At 53.4% G+C, this 25,179-nt stretch overlaps 1 protein-coding gene across 3 annotated transcripts; it reads right to left on the bottom strand.

Annotated features, from left to right (window-relative positions):
* On the bottom strand, positions 1–25,179 carry PELP1 (proline, glutamate and leucine rich protein 1). Of its 3 annotated transcripts, none has more exons than XM_002718821.5 (17): positions 24,884–25,179; positions 12,756–12,820; positions 12,311–12,416; positions 10,769–10,918; positions 10,516–10,587; positions 5,409–5,468; positions 4,978–5,128; positions 4,695–4,824; positions 4,483–4,570; positions 3,993–4,081; positions 3,796–3,912; positions 3,548–3,695; positions 3,247–3,406; positions 2,230–2,285; positions 1,888–2,094; positions 255–1,772; positions 1–146 (listed from the first exon to the last, which is right to left on the bottom strand). In XM_002718821.5, exons 1-17 carry the CDS (start codon positions 25,130–25,132, stop codon positions 54–56), a joined length of 3,459 nt encoding a protein of 1,152 aa, XP_002718867.5. In that variant the 5' UTR covers positions 25,133–25,179; the 3' UTR covers positions 1–53. The 3 variants fall into 3 exon arrangements, with proteins under 3 accessions (XP_002718867.5, XP_017204518.3, XP_017204517.3); XM_017349029.3 differs by lacking the exon at positions 24,884–25,179 and adding an exon at positions 24,814–24,857; XM_017349028.3 differs by lacking the exon at positions 24,884–25,179 and adding an exon at positions 24,339–24,779.

The following is a 25,179-nucleotide window of genomic DNA, read 5'->3' as shown; positions in this document are numbered from 1 at the left end:
GGCACCTAAGGGCATAACTTTATTGGAAACGAGGAGAGCGGTGTAAAAGAGGGCTAGGAGTCGGGCTCTGTGGCGGGCGGTGGCTTCTCGTCATCAGGGGGACAATCGATGAAGTCGGCCAGCATGGCAGCTGTGTCATCCTGCTCCTGGTAGGAACAAAGACGCCAGACGTGATGAGAGGGTCAGGCTGGGTCAAGCGTCTTCCCTGACCCAAGCAGTGGCCCTTCTCCTCCCTGCCCGGCCCCGGCCCTCACCTTTTCCGGGAGCTCGGCGGCCCCTGCCTCTACCTCTTCTTCCGCAGACGTCTCTGGGGGCTGTGGCACCTTGTCTCCCTTGCCCTCAGTCTCCTCTTCCAGGAGGGCTGGGGGAGCAGAGGGCTCCTCCTCCACCAGCGCCTGCGGAGGCGGCTCCACCCCGGGGCTGCTGGCTTCCCTCTCCGCCTCCCCCTGGGAGGGCAGCCCCTCAGGTGCCAGGGTGGGAGCCGCCTCCACCTCCCGCTCCTCCTCGGTCCCTGGCTCCTCCACTTGCAACAGCAGCCCAGGTTCTGGCTCCGGCTCCGGTTCTGGCTCCGGCGGCACCTTGGGAGACTCCGGAGGGGGCAGAGCCGGAGGCAAGGCTGGTGGGGGAGGGCCCCCTTCTTCCACCTCCCCTCCTGCTGAGCCGAACTCCAACTCTTCTACCTCTTCCAATTCTTCTTCTTCCTCCTCCTCCTCCTCTTCTTCTTCTTCCTCTAATTCACCTTCTTCTTCCTCAAATTCCTCTTCAAACTCTTCTTCCTCTTCTTCTTCCTCTTCAAAGTACTCTTCTTCATCCTCTTCCTCTTCCTCGAAGTCTTCCTCCTCCTCCTCTTCTTCCTCCTCTTCCTCCTCCTCTTCCTCCTCCTCCTCCTCCTCATCACTGCTGTTGATGTTAATGACCGTCAAATCCTCTTCCAGGGCAGGAGGCCCTCCGCTTCCTCCGCTTCCGCCGCCTCCTCCTCCTCCTCCTCCAGGAGTCCCTTCTGGGACCAACTGGGGAGGCGGGAGAGCCACAGGTCCAGGAACCGGTGGGGGCGGGGGTGGTGGGAGAGGGCCTGGGGCTGCAGGAAGCTCTTCAGGCTCCTCCTTGGCCGGCACTGGAGGGGAGGCTGTGGGAGGCCCGGCGGGAGCTGCAGGGGGCGATGTGGTGCCCGAGGGTGGCGGAGGTGGCAGGGGCAGCAGCCCCTCAGGCACAATCACCACACTGTCATCCGAGTCGCTCTCCAAGGAGATCTCCACGTCCGAGGCCTCCTCCTTATCATAGTGCACAAAGGCTGGTCTGGGCACTCTTCCCCCAAAAGTTTCATCTGGGGGCACCGCAGGTGGGGGAGTCCCACTGGGGGCAAGGACAGGGTCCTCATGGGAGCCTCCCCGGTGGTTCTCAGGGCCGGGGAGGAGCCGGGGAGGGACAGACACCAGGCCGGGGACAGGCAGGCCTAAGTGGTTGGCTGTGGCTGGGGGTCCTGGGCGTGCTGAGGGCACAGGGCCTGCAGAGGGCACAGGGCCCGCGGAGGTCAAGGGGCCTGCAGAGGGCACAGGGCCGGCTGAGGGCACAGGGCCAGCTGAGGGCATGGGGCCGGCTGAGGGCATGGGGCCGGGGGGGTGGAAGGGTGGGGCCCTGAAGGGAGATGGGGCCTCAGGAGGGGGGACGGGGGCAGGTGTGAGGCAGGTGGGGCCCATGGACTGCAGGGGAGGAACCCGAGGGTGAGTCAGAGCAGCACAGGTCACCAGCGCTTCTGAGCAGAAAGAGGAGACCTGAAGGAAGAAGAGCGGGCAGTGAGCTCCAGGAAGACAGGGTCTGGGGGGGCTGGAGCATCAGAAACAGGAGAACCCAGGAGCCCAAGAGGACTCGGGCCCAGTCAGCACTCACCTCGAGGCTGTCCTCTCGCTGGCCAAGGGAGAAAGCTTGGAGGGCGCAGGCCAGAGGAGGCGGGCAGCGAGGAGAAGGTGCCAGCAGCAAGGCCAGCAGCAGGCGGTAGAGTTCACGGCGGCAGCGGGAGCTGGTGTATGGAGAGCTGCCCAGGACCTCACTCTGCTGGACACTCATGACCAGGGGCAGGACTAGATCATGCAGCCTCTGCGAAGGACACAGAGCACACCTAGGAATGCCACCAGGAATGCCCGGCCCCCTACCAGGGGCTGCTACCCAGTCCAGGGCACACCACCCACTTCCCCGCCACGGACAGCAGCCCCCTGCCCAGGCTCTACCTACCCTGTGCGTCTCCTCCTTGATGAGCGGCCCACACATGAGGATGGTGCGGCTGAGGCCTGGGCGAGAGAACGCAGTGTGAGCTGGAGGCTACCAAGCCATGGAGAGCAAGGGCCCCTGCAGTTCTGCCCCCGCCCACTGGGCAAACCATTTAACTTCTCTTGAGTTTGCTTTCTCTGCTACTAAATGCGGCTCATGGGTGAGCATTTAGCCTAGTGACTGGAAGACACCAGCTGGACTACCGACATCCCACGTCAGAGAGCCTGGGTTCATTCCCGGCTCCAGCTTCCTGCTAATGCAGACCCAGGGGAGCACAGTGATGGCTCAAATAATTGGGTTCCCACCACCCACATGGGAGACGCGGATTGAGTTCCCCACTCTTAGTTCTGGTCCTGCCTTGTCCTGGTCGCTGCATGCATTTGGGGAGTGAACCAGCAGATGGGGGCTTTCTCTCTTTCTCTCAGTCTCTCTGCCTCTCAAAATTTAAACAGGAAAATGCAATAATGTAAATAAAGCATCACAAACATGCGTATTTATATATACAGATGCAGACACAGATCAGATACAGAAATGCGGTAGGTGGCGGGCAGTGCAACACCCGGGGCCCAGAGGAGAGCCCCACATTAACTGCAGTCTCCAACCAGTAACTGGGCTTTAGGGAGCAGCAGCTGTGCTGCAAACATGGCTGTCGGTGGGCCCTGCCCTGGCAGCAGGTGAGCTCCGCAGGCAGGGCCCGTGCCCCAGGGCTAGAACTGCAGCTAGCGTGGATCATGGGTGTGCAACGTATCCACTGAGCACACGAGACAGCTGAGGCCCGAGAGGAGCAGGGTAACCACCCAGAACCCCCACTCAACAGCAGAACCCAAGACTCTACTGCAGCCTCGGGACTGGCACAGCTGCTTCCGCTCCTCCCCCTGCCAGTCGGCACCTTACAGACACTGTCCAGGCCGCCAGCTGGTTCTGCGCTGTCACTCTAGGCCATCCCAGGCCCCAGAGGTCCAGGGCACAGGCCTCACCCACCTCGCAGAGCGGCTGCGCACACATCGCTGTTGGCATTGCTATCCCCTTTCCGGTGGCTGGGCGGGGCCACGGCCTCCCCCACGTCCAGCTTTAGCTTCTTGGGGGCACTGGGCTTCCCAGTCTGTGAACTCCCATCAGGGCTCCCCCGGGGGCTGCGCAGCTGGTGGGTGGAGGGAAACACAAATCACATACACAGGGAACCGGGGAGGCAGGACGGGGTCAGGAGGCGGTGTGTGGCGAGGGGCGAGTGGACAAAGGGCACAGGACGAGTGCCCTGGAATGGGAGCCAGGCCTCGCTCACCTTGAGGGCATCCGTTGGCGGGGCAATGTCGCTGAGCAGGTGGGTGAGCAGGGCCTCTCCAGACGCTCCTCCCTGCAGCACCCCTGCCGAGGCCCCACAAACCTGCACCCACAACTCTAGCACCGCATACACCTTGGTCCGGATGGTGCTGTGAGCGGAGATGGCCGGTTATGAACACAGCACCCACATGCCAGAACCCCGCCTGCCTAACCCACCCTCTCCTCTCCATCCGCTTCCCGGATAGTCACCTGTAAGGCCTCTCCTGGCCGGGAGAGAGGGAATCCCGGCCAACGCTCCAGGCATTGAGGACCTGGGGCAGCAGGCGGCTGATCAGTGCCCCAAAGCGCAAGAGTCGGCTTCCACACCTGGGGGCAGAGACAGAGCGGTGACCCTCATTTCCAGCACACCCCAGTCCCCTCACCCCACGCCACCCAACCCCACTCACGCAAGGATGAGCGCAGAGAGCAGGTCCAAGGCTTCCAGGTGGACAGAGGGCAGCAGCAGCAACCGCAGGGGGCCGTCCCCAAGCAAGCTCTGGGGGAGGGGGTAGCAAAAATGAGGGGGAGAAGAGAGAGAGCCAGGAACAAGGCCACATGAGACACGTGTTGACTACACAGACACTTTCACACAGGTGAGGAACCCAGCCGAGCCCCGCTCTCCCCACAGCGTCAAACTGGGTACAGAGGAGCCCCTCGGCAAGGACCCGCTGACTCCCAAGCTCACCCTCCTCCAGAGGCGCATTTGCCTAAAGTGGCCCCACTGGAGGCCCGCGTGCCTGTGGGGCCGGGAGACACGGCGGGGATGGTAGCTGCACTGAAGGAAGGGGCTGCCGGGCCAACCTCAGGGACCACACTGCCTGGGAGCCTCCGGTCCCAGTCCCTTCCTGGCTGCCCAGAGTCCTGGCACGGGCTGACAGAGAGGACAGAGCCACTCACGATGTTCTTGCTGCTGACGCTGAGCGTTCGGCAGATGACATCCAGGACTTCTTGCACAGGCACGGACACAGGAGCCCCAAACTCAGAGCTAAAGAGAACCAGAGCAGGCAACCCCTCAGAGGGGCTCCTCAGCGTCACTCCACCCACCTCGAGCTCCTCCCATCGCGTCCCCTGCAGCTCCCGGCCCTGCTCCCTCCAGCACCCACGCTCACCTGAGCATGAGCCCCAGGCAGCGGGCCAGCCCTGAAAACCTCTGCCGAAGGCGGAGTAGGACATGGGCGTCGCCATCTTCCGACTGGGAAAGCAGTGCCTCCACGCCTGGGTCTTCGCTTGGCACAGAAACTGTGTGGAAATACACCAGGTACATAGGTGACCTAACTGAACTCCCATCCATTCTACCTAGAACCCAACGGCCCTACCCAGGGCCACCATCCTGTTCCCTCCGGCCAAGCTCCCCCTGGCTCCTGTCCCGCCGACACCAGCCCTGGTCCCTACCCGTTTCGGCGCCCTCGTACAGGGCCCCCAGCAAGGTGTGCAGTGAGGCCAGCAGACTGTGCAGCTCTTGCTCCCAGCTCTCGGTGTGCTTCAGTCCCTGGGAGAAGCCAGCCCCTAACGAGGGCAGCCTGGAATAGCACTCACAGGCCAACTGCAGAAGGAAGGGCAGACATGCGGTCAGCCAGGAACCTAGCCCGGTCCCGGATCCCCACCGCTAATGCCCAACAGGGATGGAGAGTTCAGAGGGAAACGGGCAAAGGGAAGGAGGTAGAGGGTACAGATGGACAGAGGAGGGCAGAAGCCAGGACTTGCGCACGCTAACAGGAAGAAAGCAGAACCAGGATCCAAAAGCAGTACAGGGAAAATTAAGAATGAACACTAGAGGACACTCCTGGCTCAGGACCCTGAGCACCTCCACCCTTTCCCTTTACCTGCTGGAGCTGAGGGCTCAAGGCATCCACACGAGAAAGGAAAAAGGAGGCCAGCTTGCCCTGGATGAGGAGAAAAGAGTGAGTGAGGCGGCTCCAGCAGCCACAGACGAGCGCATGGTCCACCCCCGGCGGCAGGCTCGAAGCCAGACGTGTTGTCTCCGAAGCCGCAGGAAGCAGAGCGCTCTCACTGGGAATCAGCACCTGGTGCCAGCCAGGCCTTCACGGAGGGACCAGGTCATGACCGTCCGCCCTGGGGCCAGACTCTGCTCTGGGGCAAGAGTCTGCCTCCGTCCCCCACCCCCGAAGTGGGCTCTCTCCTGTCAGCTTCTGCAAAATGACCAAGACCCCCTCGGCTAGAAAGACACAGAGTGTGAACACAATCCCACAGCCCAGCGCTCTCGCCACCAACTCAGATGCGGGAATCGGGGTTCAGCGGCTGCTGGTGGGGTGCAGTGGGTTAAGTCGCCACCCACAACACCGGCACCCCGCCTTGAAGTGCTGTTTTGAGTCTTAGCTGCTCGGCATCCAATTCAGTTCCCTGAAAATAGCCTGGGAAAGCAGAAGATGGCCTTGCCACCCATATGGGAGTCCCAGATGGAGTTCTGGGTTCCCAACTTCCGCCTGGCCCAGCCTAGGCTCTTCTGGGCACCTGGGGAGTGACCCAGAAGATGGAAGATCTCTGTCTCTGCTGCTATGCCTTTCAAATAGGTGAACATAAATCAATAAAGATTCTTTTTAAGATTTATTTATTTTATTTGAAAGGTAGCGGGGCCGGCGCTGTGGTGTAGCAGGTAAAGATGCCACCTGCAGTTCTGGCATCCCATATGGGCACCGGTTTGAGTCCTGGCTGCTCTCTGCTATGGCCTGGGAAAGGAGTGGAAGATGGCTCAAGTCCTTGGGTCCCTGCACCCATGTGGGAGACCTGGAAGAAGCTCCTGGCTTCGGATCGTCAGAGTTCCAGCCATTGCGGCCAATTGGGGAGTGAACCAGTGGATGGAAGACCTCTCTTACTCTCTCTCTCTTTTTCTCTCTATCTGTAACTCTTTCAAATAAATAAATAAATCTAAAAAGAAAGAAAGAAAGAAAGAAAGAAGGAAGGAAGGAAGGAAGGAAGGAAGGAAGGAAGGAAGGAAGGAAGGAAGGAAGGAAGGAAGGAAAGAAAGGAGTGAGTTACAGAAAGAGAGAGGTAGAAACAGAGAGAGGGAGAGAGGGATCTTTCATCTGCTGGTTCACTCTGTAAAAGGCTGCAACAGCCAGAGCGGGGCCAGACTTAAGCCAGGGTCTCCCACGTGATGCGTGGGCTGAGGCTGATGACTCAGGCCATTCTCCTCTGCTTTCCCAGGTACACCAGCAGGGAGCTGGACTGGAAGTGGAGCACCCAGGACTTGAACCAGCACCCATGTAAGGATACTGGCACTGCAGGTGGTGGCTATATCCACTTCCCCACAATGCCAGGCCCCTAAAGATCTTAAAAGAACATTGCACCAGAGATTTAGAAAGGTTGGAGACATGATTTCCACCTTCAGAGGAACACACCAGTCAGTCTGGAAGTCAGAGTAAGTATACAGGGAACCTGTACCGAGGCTGGAGCAGAGGCTGGCACATTACGGAAGGGGGACCAAGAGAGAACAATGCTGAGGTCAGGAAGGGGAGGCTGAGGAGGGCAGAGTCTGGGTAACAAGGCCAGAGAGAGACACACAGCAAAGCGACACAGCCAGAAGATGCCAACAGAGAAATGAAGGAGGCCTGTCAGCCCACACTCAGAGAGCTGACTTTACAGAGGGGCGCAGGCGAGCTTCCGGAAGACTACTCAGCAGGGGACGCAAGACAGGAGCAGAGGCCTGTCAGCAAGTGTCTCAGGGTGCCCCACCGCAGACTCCCTCCCAGCTCCCCGGAGACAGGAGCCACGCTCAGTTCCCCGCATCACAGAGCATGACTCCCCCTGACCAAGACAAGCACTGGACCATTCCCCTTGGGACTTGGACAACACCCACACTCACGTGGCAGTGTCTCAGAACACTGAAACACAGAACAGAAACCACCCAAGGACTCTGATTCCCCAGCTTCTCCAAGGACAACAGTTCAACTCCAGCTTCCAGCTAATGCAGACCCTGGAGGCAGGAGTGGTGTCTCCAGTGTCTGACTTCCTGCCAGCCATGTGGGAGACCCGGATTGCATTCCTGGTTCCGGGCTTCAGCCCTGGCCTCAGCCTTGGCTGCTGCAGGTGTCTGCAAAGTGAACAAGCAGCTGAGAGCTCTTTGTCTCTCAAATAAGTAAAATAAATAAATTAGCAAAAAAAAAAAAAAAAAAAAAAAATCCTAGGCTGAGGTCAACAGACACCTCTTACGTGGCTGCCACAAGGTGGGACATAGGGAAGCAACTTGGCTCCAAGACTCCAAGTAGAGCGTTTGCCCTGGCTGACCCACACAGCAAACCCAAGTCAACGCTCCCCTGGAACACGTCACTCACAACAATACAAACACACACACACCCTCTACATCCTGAATTCCTGGGTACACCCCAAGGTGGGGATCAGTCCTCCCACTCATTCCAAGGAACTCCCCTAATCAATTCAGCAAGGAGGAGGAAGTGAGGTAAGGTTTCTGCGGGGGTCGACCACAGATTCAGAACACATGAGCCACATCACCTGGGAGGAGTAACCCCGAGTTACCCCAGGGGATGGGGCAGAGCAGAGAAACCCTTCTAAACGTCACCGTCAGCTCCCTGAGCACTGGCCTGCCACACCCCCCCAAGTGCGATCCTCCAGGGCTGCTGCACCAAGCACATTCTTCTCTGTGCAAGAGAAAAGCCAAAGTCTGCAAGCAAGGAAAGCTCTCTGGATGACATGTGATTCTTAGAAACACAGACGTATCTTGGGACATCACGCAAACATCTGGTTGCCTGGTTTGGAAAGGGTACTCAAAATGCAGGTTAGAACTTCAAAACTATCCTGACAGAAGATTATGAGTACTGACAAATCCTCCTGATTACTCACATTGAAAATTAAGAGGCAACAGCAGAGGAACACTTGTCATTAGTCTCCATGTCTGTCCAAATTCCTACCCTGCAAGTAACACTCAATTTTTCCTCCACTGTCCCAGGAGGAAGCAGACACAAACATGTGATATCAAGCAGAGCTAAATCAAAATAGACATTTGCAATAAAACCTCAAAAACTTTTGGTCAGGGACAAAGTGTTAGCTCGTGTAACAGAAGTTAACTTACTCCCACATCCCTTAACAGTGCCTGGGTTTCAGCGAGTCCCAGCTCTGCTCCCAACTCCAGCTTCCTGCTAACGCACACCCTGGGAGGCAGCAGTGAGGGCTCAAGTACTTGGACCCTTGCCACCCATGGGAGAGACTGGACTGAGTTCTGGACTCCTGCCTTCAGGCTCAGGAGCTCTGGCTGTTGGAGGCATCTGGGATGTGAACCAGCAGATGGGAGAGCTCTTTCTCTCTCTAGCCGCCTTTCAAATAAATCAGCGCCTTTCAAATAAATCAGAACTTTTTAAAATATTAAAAAACAAAAAACAACCCTTTATTAACCTCTCAGAAAACTCATGAATTACTCTGAATATCTCATGACAAAAGTCACATCCTACCCACCCAAAGATCCTATTACCCGGTCGGTGGCATTTCATATGGAAAAAAAATCAGCAAGGACGCGTGCTCATGCCCACTGAGCAGCAGCTCCACCCAGGATTTCAGATGCCCTCCCAGCAGGTGCCTGAACCACGACAGTACTGACCCTCCTCCTAGCTCCTTCCCATGCATGCATAATCAAGCTTAGGTATCACAAGAGATTAACAAGAATGAATACAATAATGACATCCGGTATGTGAACACAGTCTCTCTCGCTCTCCAGATACCCTAGCAGCCATCTTTGCTGTCAGACTGAATGTGCGACGCTGCGTGCCTGGGTTCAAGCAGCCCTTATTCACTTAACAGTGGTCCCCAACCACAAGTGCGGTAGTGCTGGTGAGGCGGGTGTGCCACAGCCAACCTGTGAAGTGCTTCCTATGACTGAAGGAAGAAAGTTCTCTGCTCAATAAGAAACCATATGCTGAGACTGCTGATCTGCTGTGAACCATGTAGTCTTACTTCTAAGACACTCTCCTTTAACTGAAAACACTGATGGCCAACACAGTTAACCACAGCAGTTATTAAAAAAATTAATTTGCCACCCCTCTCAGCTGTCTGCTCATGTGTGTCCATCTGAGTAAGGGTGAGCCAGTGGCCAGGGAAGCCACGGTGAGTGTAACCAGGTGAGAGAGGACCCTGCATCCACAGGGAACACACACCTGCCCTTTGGCACAGCTGGCATCTAATTACATCGCAAACAAACAAACAAATGTGCTGGCCACAAAAGACCCTTTAACTGCTACTGCTTTGGTAGAATTTGTAAACTAATCATAGTTGTCGGTCCATCTCCTTGAAAATAAAGCTAATTTTTCCACTGATCTCCTGCCTCTCCTGACGCACATACTCCTTGCCTCTGTGACCTGGGGAGGCTCTGCTGTGCGGTCACCTTGCAGGGGTTGTGACAACTTGGGGGAAGGGGTGGAGAAGTCAAAGAGGGAATTTACTAAGGGATACAAAGAGACGAGTTTGGGGAGCTGAGTGCTCCAAAGTGGCTAAGTGTGACTATGGAAATAGGTGACTTTAAAGACCATTCAGGGGGCCGGTGCTGTGGCATAGTGGGTAGAGCCACCGCCTGCAGCGCTGGCATCCCATATGGGTGCCAGTTCAAGTCCCGGCTGCTCCATTTCCTTTCCAGCTCTCTGCTATGGCCCAGCAAAGCAGTGGAGGATGGCCCAAGCCCTTGGACCCCTGCACCCACGTGGGAGACCCAGAAGAAGCTCCTGGCTTCGGATCGGCTCAGCTCCGGCCATTGCAGCCAATTGGGGAGCGAACCAGTGGATGGAAGACCTCTCTCTCTCTCTGCCTCTCCTTCTCTCTCTGTGTAACTCTTTCAAGTAAAAATAAATAAATAAATAAATAAAAGAGACCAATCAGAAGATAGGTGTCAGAAATCTCAGCAGCAGAACCTGAAGGAGGAGAGCCAGCCAGGCTCACACTGGCGGGAGAGGAGTCTCCGTGAATGCTTACTTTGAGAGAACCACAAGCCCGGGGGAAGTAGGTCATACAAGCCTTCATCCCTTCCAGCGCCGACTGCTCACACTGCGGGAAAAACACAACGTCAGGAAGAAGGAAGAGACCAAGAGCTCCACCCCTGCACTCCCATCTCGCCCCACCCCTGCCCACATAATCACTCTTCTCACTTCTTCAGTACTAACCCCAGTCATTTCCCACTGCATCCTTCAATCCAGACAGGGCAGCAGAACTGGGGAGCAGGTCTCACCTCTGGTCTGAGGCCCAGCAGGGAAGTGAGAAGCCCAGGGAGGTGGTTTATGGAGATGTCCCGGAACAGCACCGGAAGCTGGGCTGCATATCGCAGCAGGTCCCTCAAGACAGCCACGGCCAGCTCCATTGTGGGGGGTGGGTCCTGGGACTAAAAGCAACAACACGCCATGCTGCCAACCTCATCCTCGCCAAGAGGAGGACAGAGGCAGCGCAGCACGGGCTTGGACAAACAGCACAGTTAACGACACCAACTCTACTACCAGGTAACGGTCCAAGTACTTGAGTGCCTGTCACCTACATGGAAGACCCAGAATGAGCACCTGGTTCCTGGCTCCAGCCTGGCTCAGCCTTGGCTTTTACAAACATATGTGGAATAAACCAGCAGATGGGAAATTTGTTTCTCTCTGACTCTGCCTTGCAAATAAATAAAATTAATAAAATACTAATTTAAAAAAAAAAAAAAATGAAGAAAAGCTGGGGCAGTATTGTGGTGTGGCATCTTAAGATGCCATCTGCAATACCAGCATCCCGTATGGGCACTGGTTCAAGTTCTACTTGCTCCACTTATGATCCACCACCCTGCAAATGCACCTGGGATAGCAGTAGAAGATGGCCCAAGTGTTTGGGCCCCTGCACCCACATGGGAGACCCAGAAGAAGCTCCTGGCTCCTGGCTTCAGATCAGCACAGCTTTACCCATTAAGGCCATTTGGAGAGTGATCCAGTGGATGGAAGATCTCTCTCTCTCTGTATCTCTACCTTTCAAATAAGTCAGACGAGGGGCTGGCACTGTGGTGTAGCGAGTAAAGCAGCTACCTGCAGTACCGGCATCCCATATGGACGCCGGTTTGAGACCTGGCTTCTCCACTTCCGATCCAGCTCTCTGCTATGGCCTGGGAACAGTGGAAGATGGGTCAAGTCCTTGGGCCCCTGCACCCGTGTGGGAGACTCGGAAGAAGCTCCTGGCTCCTGGCTTCAGACTGGCCCAACTCCAGCCATTGCAGGGAAAAAAAAAAAGAAAGTCAAATGAATTAAAATAAGCTAGGGAGGCTGCTGCTGTGGCACAGGGGATAAAGCTGCCATCTACAGTGCTGGCATCCCATATGGGTGCCAGTTCGAGTCCTGGCTGCTGCACTTCCCAACCAGCTCCCTGCTAATGCAGCTGGGAAAGCAGCAGCAGATCGTCCAAGTCCTTGGGCCCCTGCACCCATGAAGGGAGACCTGGAGGAAGCGCCTGGCTCCTGCCTCGGAGCTCCCAGCCCTGGCCTTTGCAGCCGTTTGGGAGGTGAACCAGTAGATGGAAGAGATATCTCTCTCTCTCTGCCTCTCTGTAACTCTGCCTTTCAAATAAACAAATCTTAAAAAAAAAAAAGCAGATAAAAACATCAAAAAATTCAAAAGGATATTTCTACTGAAGCTTATCCTCCCTGCTCTTAGGAGATCACTTCTAGTTACTCTGTCCTCAGAACAATAGCCAAGCTGCAAAGTACACACAAGACCGGGGGGGGGGGGGGGGGGGGGGCTCGATGCCGGATCCTTACCTGCAACACCTGCTGAATGCTCCGGAGCCAAGAGACGCAGTGCTGCTGGAACATCTCCGTGGAGCTCTCCCCTACCAGCAGGGACAGCAGACACAGGCCCTCAAACCTCGCGAGAAAGAAGAAAGCGGTGGCCAGTGGGTACAGGCTACACTTCGAGGAAGGCCCTGACTGCTCTTTCATTCCACGGAGAAACAGGACACGTCACCCCCAGGTCCACTGCAGTTGCCAACTCCTGACACACTTGGAGTGCAGTGGGGGCAAACAATGCCAGCTGGGGAATCCGAGATCTGGGAGCTCCTGGGAAAGGTGAGGTCAACTCACGTGAGCTCACAAAAAGAATGACACTCTATCCTCTTGGGAATAGACAAAGCCCATGAATCTATGGATGACAATGGCAGACACGCAGCCCGCTTCCCAGGGAGTGAACACGGGGTTAAAGACTTACCGTGTTTTGATGGAACCGAGCCGTGCATTGCTGAGACTCACCAAAGCCCCCACCGCTGAAAGGTTCTAGAGGAAAGACAACGGGGAAGCCGAGTCAGCAACAGCACGTTAAAGACGCCCGGCACTGCGGAGCCTGTCTGGCGTCACAGCTCCTCTGCTGTCTTTGCCCTCTGTCCTGCGGGCAGCACTCACGGCAGCTGACCCTCAGCCTTTCCTCCTGTTCAATCTTGCCTGACCCCTTTGCCTATGTCCTACCCAACAAATCAGAGCTAAACAGAGGACAGCACAACTTGTCCCACCACCAGACTTCAAAGTTGAGTCTGTGTCTCCTCTGTAGTCCCAGACTACCTAGCACCAAGGAGACAGCTGTACAAACTTGCTGTTATCCTTCTTCCTGTACCCTCAAACAACTCCTCCACCGTTAACCCAACACTCTAAAATGCTCTAAAATCTCAAACTGTCTGACCTCACATGAAAAGGCACAGGCAGGCAGGTGCTGTGGTACAGGGGCCTGGGCCACCACTTGCAGTGCCCACACCCCTTTATCAGAGTGTGAGTTCAAGTTCCAGCAGTTCCGCAGTTCCTAAAGCACGCCCTGCACAGCAGTGGATGATGGCTCAAGTATGCGACTCTCTGCACCCAAATGAGAGACCCACGTGGAGTTTCTGCCTCCTGGCTTTGGTCTGGCCCAGCCCTGGCTGTTGCAGGCATTGGAGAATGAACCAGTGGATGGAAAATCTCCTTCTGAATCTATTTCTCTATGTCTCTCTGCCTTTCAAACAAAATAAAACAGGTAGATAAAATGTTTTTCAAAATTCTGAAATGCGGGCCGGCGCCGTGGTTCAATAGGCTGGCTAATCCTCCGCCTAGCGGCGCCGGCACACCGGGTTCTAGTCCCGGTTGGGGCGCCGGATTCTGTCCCGGTTGCCCCTCTTCCAGGCCAGCTCTCTGCTGTGACCCGGGAGTGCAGTGGAGGATGGCCCAAGTGCTTGGGCCCTGCACCCGCATGGGAGACCAGGAGAAGTACCTGGCTCCTGCCTTCGGATCAGTGCAGTGCGCTGGCCACAGCGCGCCAGCCGTGGAGGCCATTGGAGGGCGAATCAATGGCAAAAAGGAAGACCTTTCTCTCTCTCTCTCTCACTATCCACTCTGCCTGTCAAAAAAAAAAAAAAAAAAAAAAAAAAAAAAAAAAATTCTGAAATGCAAAACACTTATGGGCCCAAGCATCTCAGGTTAAGGGATGCTTACCCTGCAGATAACACTGGACGGTGCTACATGCTAAATGGAAGAATAGAGCACAGTAAGAAAGAAGAGGCATGCCCAGAGCGGGGAGAGGAGAGAATGTCTTACATAGTAGAACACAGACCCAAAGGAGAATGAGAACCCATGTGCCGGTTCCCTCCCACCCCGCCAGTGGGAAGGTAAGCTAGTGCAGCGCCTTTGGAAAACAATCCAGCAGTTCCTCAAAAGGCTACACATACAGTGACATGTGACCCAGAAGTTCTACCCCTACATGTATGCCCAAGAGCAATGAAAACACGTCCTCACAAGAACCTGAATTTGAACATGCATATCAGCGTTATTCATGATAACCCAAAAGTGCAAACGACCTAAATTCCATCAGCTGATGAATGCACAAACATGGAGAATACTATCTGGCTGTAAAAAGGAATATAGTTCTTTAAAAAAAAAAAAAAAAAGGAATATAGTTCTGAAAGCTAAGTCAAAGTCACACATTCTGACTCTGATTACAAAAAATGGAAACTGATCACAGCACACAACTCTGCAAATACACCAAAAATACTAAATACTAAACTGCACAACTTAAATGAATGAGCTGTATGGTATGTGACTCACATCTCAAAGGTTTTTTTGTTTTGTTTCTTTTTTCTTTTTCTTTTTCTTTTTTTTTAGTTTAAGAGGCAGGGATAGAAATGCCTGCAACAGCCAGAACTAGGTCCAGTCTAAACAGGGATCTGGACACTCAATACAGGTGTCCCACAGGAGTGGCAGGAACCCAGTTACTTCAGCCATCACTGCTGTTTCCCAGGGTCTGCAATAGCAGGAGGCTGGAGTCAGGAACCAGAGCTGGTATCAAACTCGGTACTCCACTGTGAGACACAGGCATCTTTACCATTGAAAAATGCCCTCCTAGCAAAGCTATTTTTATTTTTTTTCCTTTTAAAGGTATAATGATAACCCAAGTGTTTCAGACAGAGGAAAGAAAAAGAGCAAAGGGTATGAAATGCAAGCACACTTGGCACATCTGAATAGTAGGAGGCGGGGCTGGCGCAGTGGTGCAGCAGGTTAAAGCCCAGGCCTGCTGCGCCGGCCGGCCAGCATCCCATATGAGCACTGGTTTGAGTCCCAGCTGCTCCACTTCCGATTCAGCTCCCTGCTAATCAGCCTGGGAAAGCAGCAAAGGGCAAATCCTTGGGCCCTACATGGGAGACCTGGAAGAGGCTCCTGGCTTCAGATCAGCTCAGCTCTGGTCATTGTGGCCATCTGGGGAGTGAACCAGTGGATGGAAGACCTCTCTCTCTCCCTCTCTCTCTCTCTTTCTCTCTGTCTTTACTACTTATCTCGGTAACTCTTTCAAATAAATAAATCTTTTTTTAAAAAATAAAACAAAACAGTAGGAGGCAAACTGTCGCCGGAGCAGAGTGAGCAAGGTGGACAGAGGCTGTCATAGACGAAGGTTGGGGTATCAGCTGCATGGGTGATGCTAATTTTTACTCTAAGATAAAAGCCCTGGGTACAAAGGCATCTGAGCAGAGATGTTACCTGACTTGAGTGTTGCTGCACAGCAGACTAAGCACAGCTTGGGATACACACACCTCATGTCAGAGTGCCTGGCTCGAGTCCTGGCCACTCTATTTCTGAGCAAGCTTCCTGCCAGTGAGCCTAGAAGGCAGTAGATGGTGGCCCCGCAACCCACGTAGAGGACCCAGATGGAATTCCTGGTTCTTGGCTTTGCACTGACCAAGCCCCAGCATTTGAGGGAGTACACCAGCACATGTAAGATCTTACTGTCTCTCCCTCTCTCTGTTCCTCTGTTAAAAACACACAAACCAACAGGGGCCAGCATTCAGTCTAGCAGTTAAGTCAAGGGCATCTGGATTGTGAACCAGTAGCTGGGAACACTCTCAAAAAATAAGTAAATTTCTTTTTAAATTAAAAAACAATATCAGCAACACATGAGCTGCCTTGTTGAGAAGGCAGAAGCAGACAGAGGAAATAGGAGGCTACTGTAATATCCAGGCAACAGATGATTCAGCTTAAAGAATATGGTGACAACAGGGATAGAGAGCTGTCAAAATCCGGACATGCTGAAGGTAGAGGTACCAAGTTAAATAAGGGGGAAGACAGAACAGTAAAGGATAACCCTAAGGTTTCTAACTTGAGCCACTAGAAAGATAGAGTCAGGTGCCATTTACAGAGACAGGGAAGGATCAGGTTTTAGAGGTGAGAGTCAGGGGTTCAGTTTCAGATAAGATAAATCTGCTTTATCTACTCAACATCTAAAAATGAAAAAACCAAAAAGGTACTGAGTGGACAAGTCTGGAGCTAAGCAGAGAAATACAGGTTAGAGATGGGCATCTAGAAGTTGTTGCCTGGGGCCGGCACTGTGGCATAGCAGGTAAAGCTGCCACCTGCAGTGCCAGCATCCCATATGGGTGCCGGTTCGAGTCCCTGCTGCTCCACTTCTGATACAGCTCTCTGCTGTGGCCTGGGAGAGCAGTGGAGGATGACACAAGTGCTTGGGCCCCGGTACCCGTGTGGAAAACCCAGAAGCTATTGGCTCCTGGCTTCAGATCAGCACAGCTCCAGCCATTGCAGCCAACGGGGGAGTGAACCAGCAGATGAAAGACCTCTCTCTGTCTCTCTGTCTCTCTCTCTCTGCCTCTCCTTCTGTGTGTAACTGACTTTCAAGTAATTAATAAATCTTAAAAAAAAAAAAAAAAAAGTTGTTGCCTGTGAGACTGGATCAGCTCACCAAAGGAATGAGTGTACCCAGAATGCAGTGGGAAGTCTGGGTTCTTGGGCACTCCACACTTTAGGGATCAGAAATGTGAGGAGCAAACAGTCACTTCTGGAAAGACTGGGCAGTGGCCAGGGTGGAAAGAGGAAAATCAAGACAGCACAGGGGCCGGCACTGTGGCCCAGTGGGTAAAGCCCTGGCTGCAGCACCGACATCCCATATGAGTGCTGGTTTGAGTCCCGGCTGCTCCAACTCTGATCCAGCGCTCTGCTCTGGCCTGGGAAAGCAATGGAAGATGGCCCAAGTCCTTGGGCCCCTGCACCTGCGTGGGAGACTGGGAGTAAGCACCTGGCTCCTGGCTTCAGATTGGCAACCTGCGTGGGAGACCTGGAAGAAGTTCCTGCCTCCTGGTTTTGGATCAGCTCAGTTCTGGCAGTTGCGGCCATTTGGGGAGTGAATCAGCCGATGGGAGACCTCTCTCTCTCTGGCTCTACTTCTCTGTAACTCTTTCAAATAAATAAAAATAAATCTGAAAAAGAAAGAAAAAGAGAGAGAGAGAGAAAGGAAGACAGACACACACCCCGGTATCCCAAAAGCCAGGGGAAGGCAGCGTCTCAAGAAGGAAGGAATAATCAACTGTATCCTAAGAGACAACTCAAATAATACAGAGCTAGATTTGACCTTTAAACTTGACCTTTAAGAGGTACCATATCACACGCAAAGGGCTGTTCTGACAAGTGGTTTGGCTGAGTCTAAATGGAACAACTATCATAGTAAAAGTTAGGGAAGAATTTTATTTTTAAGATTTATTTATTTTTTGAAAGGCAGGCTGACAGAGATCAATCGATCTTCCATCCACTGATCCACTACCCAAATAAATGCCTGCAACAGCCAGAGCCAGTCCAGGCCAAAGGCAGAAACTCCAATCTTCCACATGGGTGGCAGGAACCCAAGTAGTTGGGTCACCATCGGCTGCCTTCCAAGCACATTAGCAGGAAGCTGCATCAGAAACAGAGTAGCAAGGACTCAAACCAGCACTCCAAGGGGCAGCTTAACCTTGCTGTGCCTTAACCCTGCCATAGAAGAAGCTCTAATGGATGCTAAAACAAGTGGGTAACAGGCTGACAAGACACAGACATTTACATCATCCCCACACAAGATAACAAATTTATTAACTGCAAATGTAGTTAAGACACCTAGCAGATACCACTTTAACCCAATGATCAAAGTTAACCTCTCTGGGGCCTGCGTGTGGTGCAGCGGGCTAAACTGCTGCCTGTGAGCTGGCATCTCATGTGAGAGCCGGTTCGAACCCCAGCTGCTCCACTTCCAATCCAGCTCCCTGCTAAAGTGCAACAGTCACTACCACCTACGTGGGAGACCTGGATAGGGAATGGAGCTCCTGGCTCCTGGCTTTACCCTGGCCCAGACCTGGTTGCTGCAATCACTTGAAGATATGAACTCTTGTCACCCTTCCTTTCAAATATATAAATAAATCTTTTTTTAATAAAGTTAATTTCTTTCAAACAGTGGTAAATGTTAGGGAAGAAATAAAACGGGATAATGTATCCGAGAATGACTGGAAGGGAAGGGACCACTTTATTTCCAGAGTGGGCAGGAGCATCCTGGGAAATGGAGACATTTAGGCTGAGCTCTAAATGAGAAGGTGCTCAGCTTTCCAAAGGCTTCCCAGCAGGGAGTAAAGGCCTCAGCACACTCTAGGAATGCAGCCAGGGAAACCCGATGAGACACACCATGCATAGCCTCAAGCCGTGAGGTTGAGGTTGCTTGCTGTGAGGCTGCAAGCAGCAGAATGCTGGAATCTTACTGAGTTTTTTTTTTTTTTTTAAAGATCCTTTGCTACTGGCAAGAGAACTGCTGGGTCCTAAGGCCTGAGGAAAGATACCAGGCCGACGCTGTGTCCTTCAGAGAACATACAGTTACAGATGAAAGGACATCTGGGATTCACTTTAAAACGCTTGGGGGAGGGGAGGCAGGGGCAGAGTTGGGGAGGAATGAAATAAGATTGCTAAAATGTTCCCGGTTGAGGTCCTGCTGAGCTGTGGCCTGGTAGGTTAAGCATGAGCCTGCTGCAACAGCATCCCATATGGGCGCCGGTTTGAGTTCTGCTTGCTCCACTTCTGATCCAGCTCCCTACTGACGGCCTGGGAAAGCAGAAGATGGCCCAAGTCCTTGCATGGAAGGCCCCAAAGAAGCTCCTGGTTCCTGGCTTCGGATGGGCCCAGCTCAGGCCGTTGCGGCCACTTGGGGAGTGAACCTCTGGATGGAAGACCCGTTTCTCTTTCTCTCTGCCTCTGCCTCTCTGTAACTCAACCTTTCAAAAAATAAATAAATAAATCTTAAAAGAAAAAAAAAAAAGTGGTGAATCACAGGTAGGCAGGAAAGGAGTGGGCAGTGACAAAGGAGCAGAGCATGGAGAAGGGACCAAGACTGGGGGGGGAGTGCGCCACGGGAGGGGCGCAGTGAGCAGGAGGCAGTGCAGGAATCCCCAGGTGCTGAGTAAGTTCTGAAGGGAGCAGACAGCACGAGGGGTTCACCTCGGAAGGCTCACCCAGCTACCCTGAGGGAATGGGTTCAGGAGAGGAAGAACGGAGGGCGGGCGGCCAGTCAGGAGACTTGTTAGAATCCACAGCACACAGACTAAACTGGACCGTGGCCCCTGAGCAAGGGTGACATGCAAATTCGTGAAGCGTTTCATATTAAAAAGAAAAAAGACTGCTGCTATAGTCAGAGCTAGAAACTGTCAGAGCGTGTGGTGCTTGTGGGAAACCCAAGCTGGTGACTGAGGCACCGGAATCACACAGTGGAGCTTTGTCTCTCAAGCTCCAAGCTTATTTCCTTCATTTCACTTCTCAACTGAACCATAATTCTCTGAAGGACCACATCTCACGTAGCCACCCAGGCACAGGAACCATACTAACACACAATACAGACTCAGTAAACGCTGAATAAAAACCTATGGCGGGGGGAGTGTCGTAGCACAGCCGACACTGGCGCTCCAATGCGAGCGCAGGCTCCAGTCTCACTCTGCTTCTGATCCAGCTCGCCAATGTGCCTGGGAAAGGGGGCAGAAGATGGCTCAAGTGCTGGGGCCTCTGCCACCCATCTGTGAGACCAGTTCCTGACTCCTGGCCCAGACCTGGCTGTTGTAGCCATTTGGGAAGTACTCCAGTGGACAGAAACTCTCCCTGTCACTCTTACTTTCAAATAAATAAATATTCAGATGACAGGCTAGACGGAAACAAGTTCAAAGATAAAGTCCTTTCTTTTATTTTCTAGAGATATATTTATTTGAAAGGCAGAGTGACACAGAGACAGAGGCAGAGAGAAACAGAGGTCTTCCATCCACTGGTTGACTCCCCAAATGGCTGCAACAGCCAGAGCTGAGCTGATCCGAAACCAGGAGGCAGGAGCTTCTTCCACGTCTCCCACATGGGTGCAGGGGCCCGAGGACTTGGGCCATCTTCTACTGCTTTCCCAGGCCATAGCAGAGAGCTGGATCAAAAGTGGAGCAGTCAGGACTCGAACTGGCACCCATAAGGGATGCCGGCACTGCAGGAGGCGGCTTTACCTGCTATGCCACAGCACCAACCCCGGTAAAGTCCTCTTTACAAGTTATAAGGCCTCAGTATGGGTATGGGACTAGGGATGACGTCAGGATCCAGAGAGCCAAGAGATACCTTCAGATGCCTGTATGCTCAAGCTGCTGGAGAAGCAGAGCCAGAGAGACACACTGTGAACATCACATTTGCTTCTAATTTAACAACAGCTGAGGGCCAGCGCTGTGGCTCACTTGGCTAATCCTCCACCTGCGGCGCCGGAATCCCATATGGGCACGGGGTTCTAGTCCCGGTTGCTCCTCTTCCAGTCCAGCTCTCTGCTGTGGCCCGGGAAGGCAGTGGAGGATGGCCCAAGTGCTTGGGCCCCTGCACCGGCGTGGGAAACCAGGAAGAAGCACCTGGCTCCTGGCTTCGGATCAGTGTAGCTCTGGCCATAGCAGCCATTTGGGGGGTGAACCAACGGAAGGAAGACTTTTCTCTCTGTCTCTCCCTCTCACTGTAACTACCTGTTAAAAATAAATAAATAAATAATCTTAAAAAAAAAAAAAAAAACAAAAAAACAGCTAAACTACAGGGCTAGTATTGTGGCACAACAGGTTTAGCTGCTGCTTGCAATGCCCACAAAGCCCACATTCCAAACTGCAATGTCAACTGGAGTGCCAGCTCCTCCGCTTCCAATCCAGCTTCCTTATGCATCCTGGGATGTAGCAAATAATGGCTCCGGTGTCTGGGCCCCTGCCTCCCACTTAGGAAAGATCTGGATGGAATTCTGGGCTCTTGGCTATAGCCCAGCAGTCCTGGCTGTTGAGAAGTAAGAGCTCTGCCTTTCAAGTAGATGAAAATAAATAAACATTTTTAAAAATCTGTTATAGGGCTGACACTGTGGCATAGCAGATTAAGCCTCCACTTATGGTGCCAGCATTCTATATGGGCACCAGTTCAAGTCCTGGCTGCTCCTCTTCCAATCTGGCTCCCTGCTAATGGCCTGGGAAAGTAGTGGAAGATAGCCTGAGTGCTTGGGCCCCTGCATCCACACTGGAGACCCAGGAGAAGCTCCTGACTTCAGATTGGCCCAGCTCTGGCCACTGTGGCCATTTGGGGAGAGAACCAGCAGATGAAAGACCTCTCTCTCTTTCTCCCTTTGTAACTCTGCCTCTCAAATATATAAAATAACTCTGGCGCTATTTGGGGAGAGAACCAGCGGATGAAAGACCTCTCTCTCTCTCTCTCTCTCTCTCTCTCTCCCTCCCTCCCTCCCTCCCTCTTTGTAACTCTGCCTCTCAAATATATAAAATAAATCTTAAAAAAAAAAGCTGGTGCCACAGCTCAATAGGCTAATCCTCCACCTAGCGGCGCCGGCACACTGGGTTCTAGTCCCGGTTGCCCCTCTTCCAGGCCAGCTCTCTGCTGTGGCCCGGGAAGGCAGTGGAGGATGGCCCAAGTGCTTGGGCCCTGCACCCCATTGGAGACCAGGAGAAGCACCTGGCTCCTGCCTTCGGATCAGTGCGGTGTGCCGGCCACAGCGCGCCAGCCATGGCGGCCATTGGCGGGTGAACCAACGGCAAAAGGAAGACCTTTCTCTCTGTCTCTCTCTCTCTCACTATCCACTCTGCCTGTCAAAAAAAAAAAAAAAAAAAAAAATCTGTTAAGTGACAGGCATGTTGGCACAACAGGTTAAGCCATCCCTTGGGAAGCCCCCATCCTATACAGGAGTGCCGCTGCTTCCAATCCAGCCTCCTGACAATGACATTCTGCTACAGAGGGCTCCTGCCACCCCATGGGAGACCAGGATGGAGTTCTGGCTCTCAGCTTCAGCCCAGCCTAGCCCAGACTGTTGTAGGTAACCAGGGAGTGAACCAGCAGAGGGAGAATCTCTCTCTCTCTCTGCCTTTCAATTAAAAAAAAAAAAAAAAAAAAAAAAAAAAAAAAAAAAAAAAAAAAAAAAAAAAAACTACGGGAAAGCAAACAAACCCACCACACAGACCCATGTATTAAGAACCGAATATAAGAAGCACAAATAGAAAAAAATTCAACACAGACTGTATGCAAAAATATGGCATATGTAGTATTAAAGGAGGACCCTAGTTTCTCGTATTACCCTTAGCTTCTCCACTCAAAATTCTACTAGACTTGGGAAATTTAGGGAAAAGAAATAAGATGTCAAGTCACTCAGTTGGAATCAAGGGAAGAGGCACAGTCTTTTTTTTTTTTTTTTTTTTTTAAGATTTTATTTATTTATTTACTTGAGAGGTAGAATTACACACAGTGAGAGAGAGAGAGGTCTTCCATCTGCTGGTTCACTCCCCAGATGGCTGCAATGGCTGCAGCTGAGCTGATCTGAAGCCAGGAGCCAGGAGCTTCTTTGGGTCTTCCATGCGGGTGCAAGGGCCCAAAGACTTGGGGCATCTTCCACAGCTTTTCCAGGCCATAGCAGAGTTGGAACAGAAGAGGAGCAGCCAGGACTAGAACTGGTGCTCATATGGGATGCTGGCCGGCGGAGGATTAACCTACTGTGCACAGCACCGGCCCTGGCAGTCTTGAAAGAGAGGTTCAGAGCTGTGGCATAGTGGGTAAAGCCACTGGCACCTCAGCTGCTTCACTTCCAATCCAGCTCCCTGCTGGTGCACCTAGGAAAGCAGCAGAAGATGGCCCAAGTGCTTGGGCCCCTGCACCCACATGGGAGACCTCGCTGAAGCTCCTGGCTTTGGCCTAGCCCAGTTCCAGCCCCAGCCATTGCAGCCATGTGGGCAGTGGGCCGACTGACGGAAGATCTCTCTCTCCGCCTCTGCCTCTCCTTCTCTGTACCTCTGCCTTTCAAATAAATAAATAAATACTTAAAAAAAAAAGAGAGAGATGAAAGAAATCACACATTTGTAAGCAGGACAGATAACAGTTCACAAATGCTCAGGAAAGAAAAGATATGCCTGGGCCTGTTTGTAGATAGGAAAAACATAAGGAAAAAAAAAAAAACACCACCGTAATACAACTGAGAAAAAGGAAGCTTATGAATTAGAGGGAGAGGACTTAGAAAGAAGAGAGAATCCTTAATCAGCTACTGCTTCTGAAACCGGCCTGAGGTGGCAGACAGGGCTTTGTCTCACCTACTGTGCAGTGATGGTGAGGACTAACACACCAGGTTATGTCTCAGCAAAGTGGGGTTAAGTTCACCCTAGAGGGATGCATACAGCTGGGACGGTCTCAAGAAGAAAGGCTTGGGGGGGCCCCCGCCTTCAATGCCGGTGTCCCCTGTGGACACCAGTTCTAGTCCTAGCTGCTCCACACTTCCGACCCAGCTCTCTGCTATGGCCTGGGAGAGCTTGGAGGATGGCCCAGGTCCTGGCGCCCCTGTACCCAGTGGGAGACCCTGAGAAAGCTCCTGGCTCCTGGCGTCAGATCGGCTCAGCTCCAGCCATTACTGCTATTTGGGAAGTGCACCAGTGGATGGAAGACTTCTCTCTCTGTCTCTGCCTCTCTGTAACTCTGCCTTTCAAATAAATAATCTTAAAAAAATTAAATAAAAAAGAACAAAGCTGGACAAGGAAGAGCTCACCACGTGTCTATGTGTGTATTTGGAGGAAAGTGAGTGGGAGGGGATAAAGGAAGGAGAGAATACTAAGGACGCGCCTCTTCTGGCTTAAACACCTTATGTTGTCCTTACGAGTGCCTTCACTTGGCCAAGAAGACGGTGGGTCTCGCTAGGATGGGGACGATGGGGAAGCCACGGAAAGGGGTGCACCGATGTGAAAACTGCTGAGGACAAAGTCAACAGGGCTGGGAAGCTTGCTCGTGGGATTGGGGGGGGGGGGGAGGTGCTTAGGATGATGCTCGGGTTTCTGGCTGGCAGGACTAAATGGATGCTAAATGCTGCCCTTAACGACCTTGCAACCCGGCCGACAAAGCTCTGTCTGCCCACTGCCTACCCACCCCAACGCCTTCTTCCCAGTTTCCTCCTACCCGCGGGGCCTTCCCACACCAAGTTTCCTCGCACGACGGGACCGCCCCTCTCGTTTTCTTTCCTTACCCAAACCCCGCTCATCCTAAGGGTCTCAGCTTAACCTCCAGCTCCTTCGGAAGATCTCTGTAAGTCTCCGGATTAGCTTAGAGCCCCCCTGCTATTCAGTTCTCGCTGTGTTCCACTGCGTTTTGTCCATCGCCATCACGGCCGTAAATGGCGCGCCGAGTAAGGGCTGGGGAAACACTTGCTGAATACGTCCATTAAACCAGTCCCCCCTAAAAACAACCCCAAACAGGTACCGCCAAAGGAAGAAGAGGCTGGGGAAGCTAGCGAGTGAGCAGGCCCCGAATCGAATCCACTCCTGTGTGCCTAGCAATAGCCTAGCAACAGACAACTACGGCCCCATTTACCCGCCCGCAACTCAAGAACTCATAGCGGGTAAAAGAGAAGAAACACGCGGATCTCGTCCGGCCTGACAGCTGTCTCCGCTTTCTGCCCTCAGCTCGCCTCCCCTCCAGCCCCTACGGCAGCTGCAGTGTACCATATTCCCGGCGCACAGGTGCCTCGTCAACCTTCCCACAGGCCCGCGGGCACGCGGGCCACCGACTCACCTGGGCCCCGCCCACCGTTCCATGCAGCCGCAACAGGCACACGAGCCCGGGCAAATGCGGGGCGGAGCGGACTGGAAGATGCACAGGAGCAACGGTGGACCCCGTTCGCGGCTGCAGCAGCCCGGAAACGCTCTCCAGCAGCAGCAGGCGAAGGCGCGGGCCGGAGCCCATCGCCGAGAGACCCCCGGCCCCGCCGGGAACCCCCGCCGGGGAGCCCGCAGAGGGCCCGCTGAGAACGGCGGCCGCCATCTTTCCCGGGCTGGAGTGGTGGCGTGGCGCGATGACGCAAACACATC

The sequence above is a fragment of the Oryctolagus cuniculus genome, chromosome 17 (genome assembly GCF_964237555.1).
Source record: "Oryctolagus cuniculus chromosome 17, mOryCun1.1, whole genome shotgun sequence".
Classification (NCBI taxonomy): domain Eukaryota; kingdom Metazoa; phylum Chordata; class Mammalia; order Lagomorpha; family Leporidae; genus Oryctolagus; species Oryctolagus cuniculus.
The sequence above is the reverse complement of the archived record's forward strand: the minus strand, read 5'-3'. Positions and strand labels throughout refer to the sequence as shown.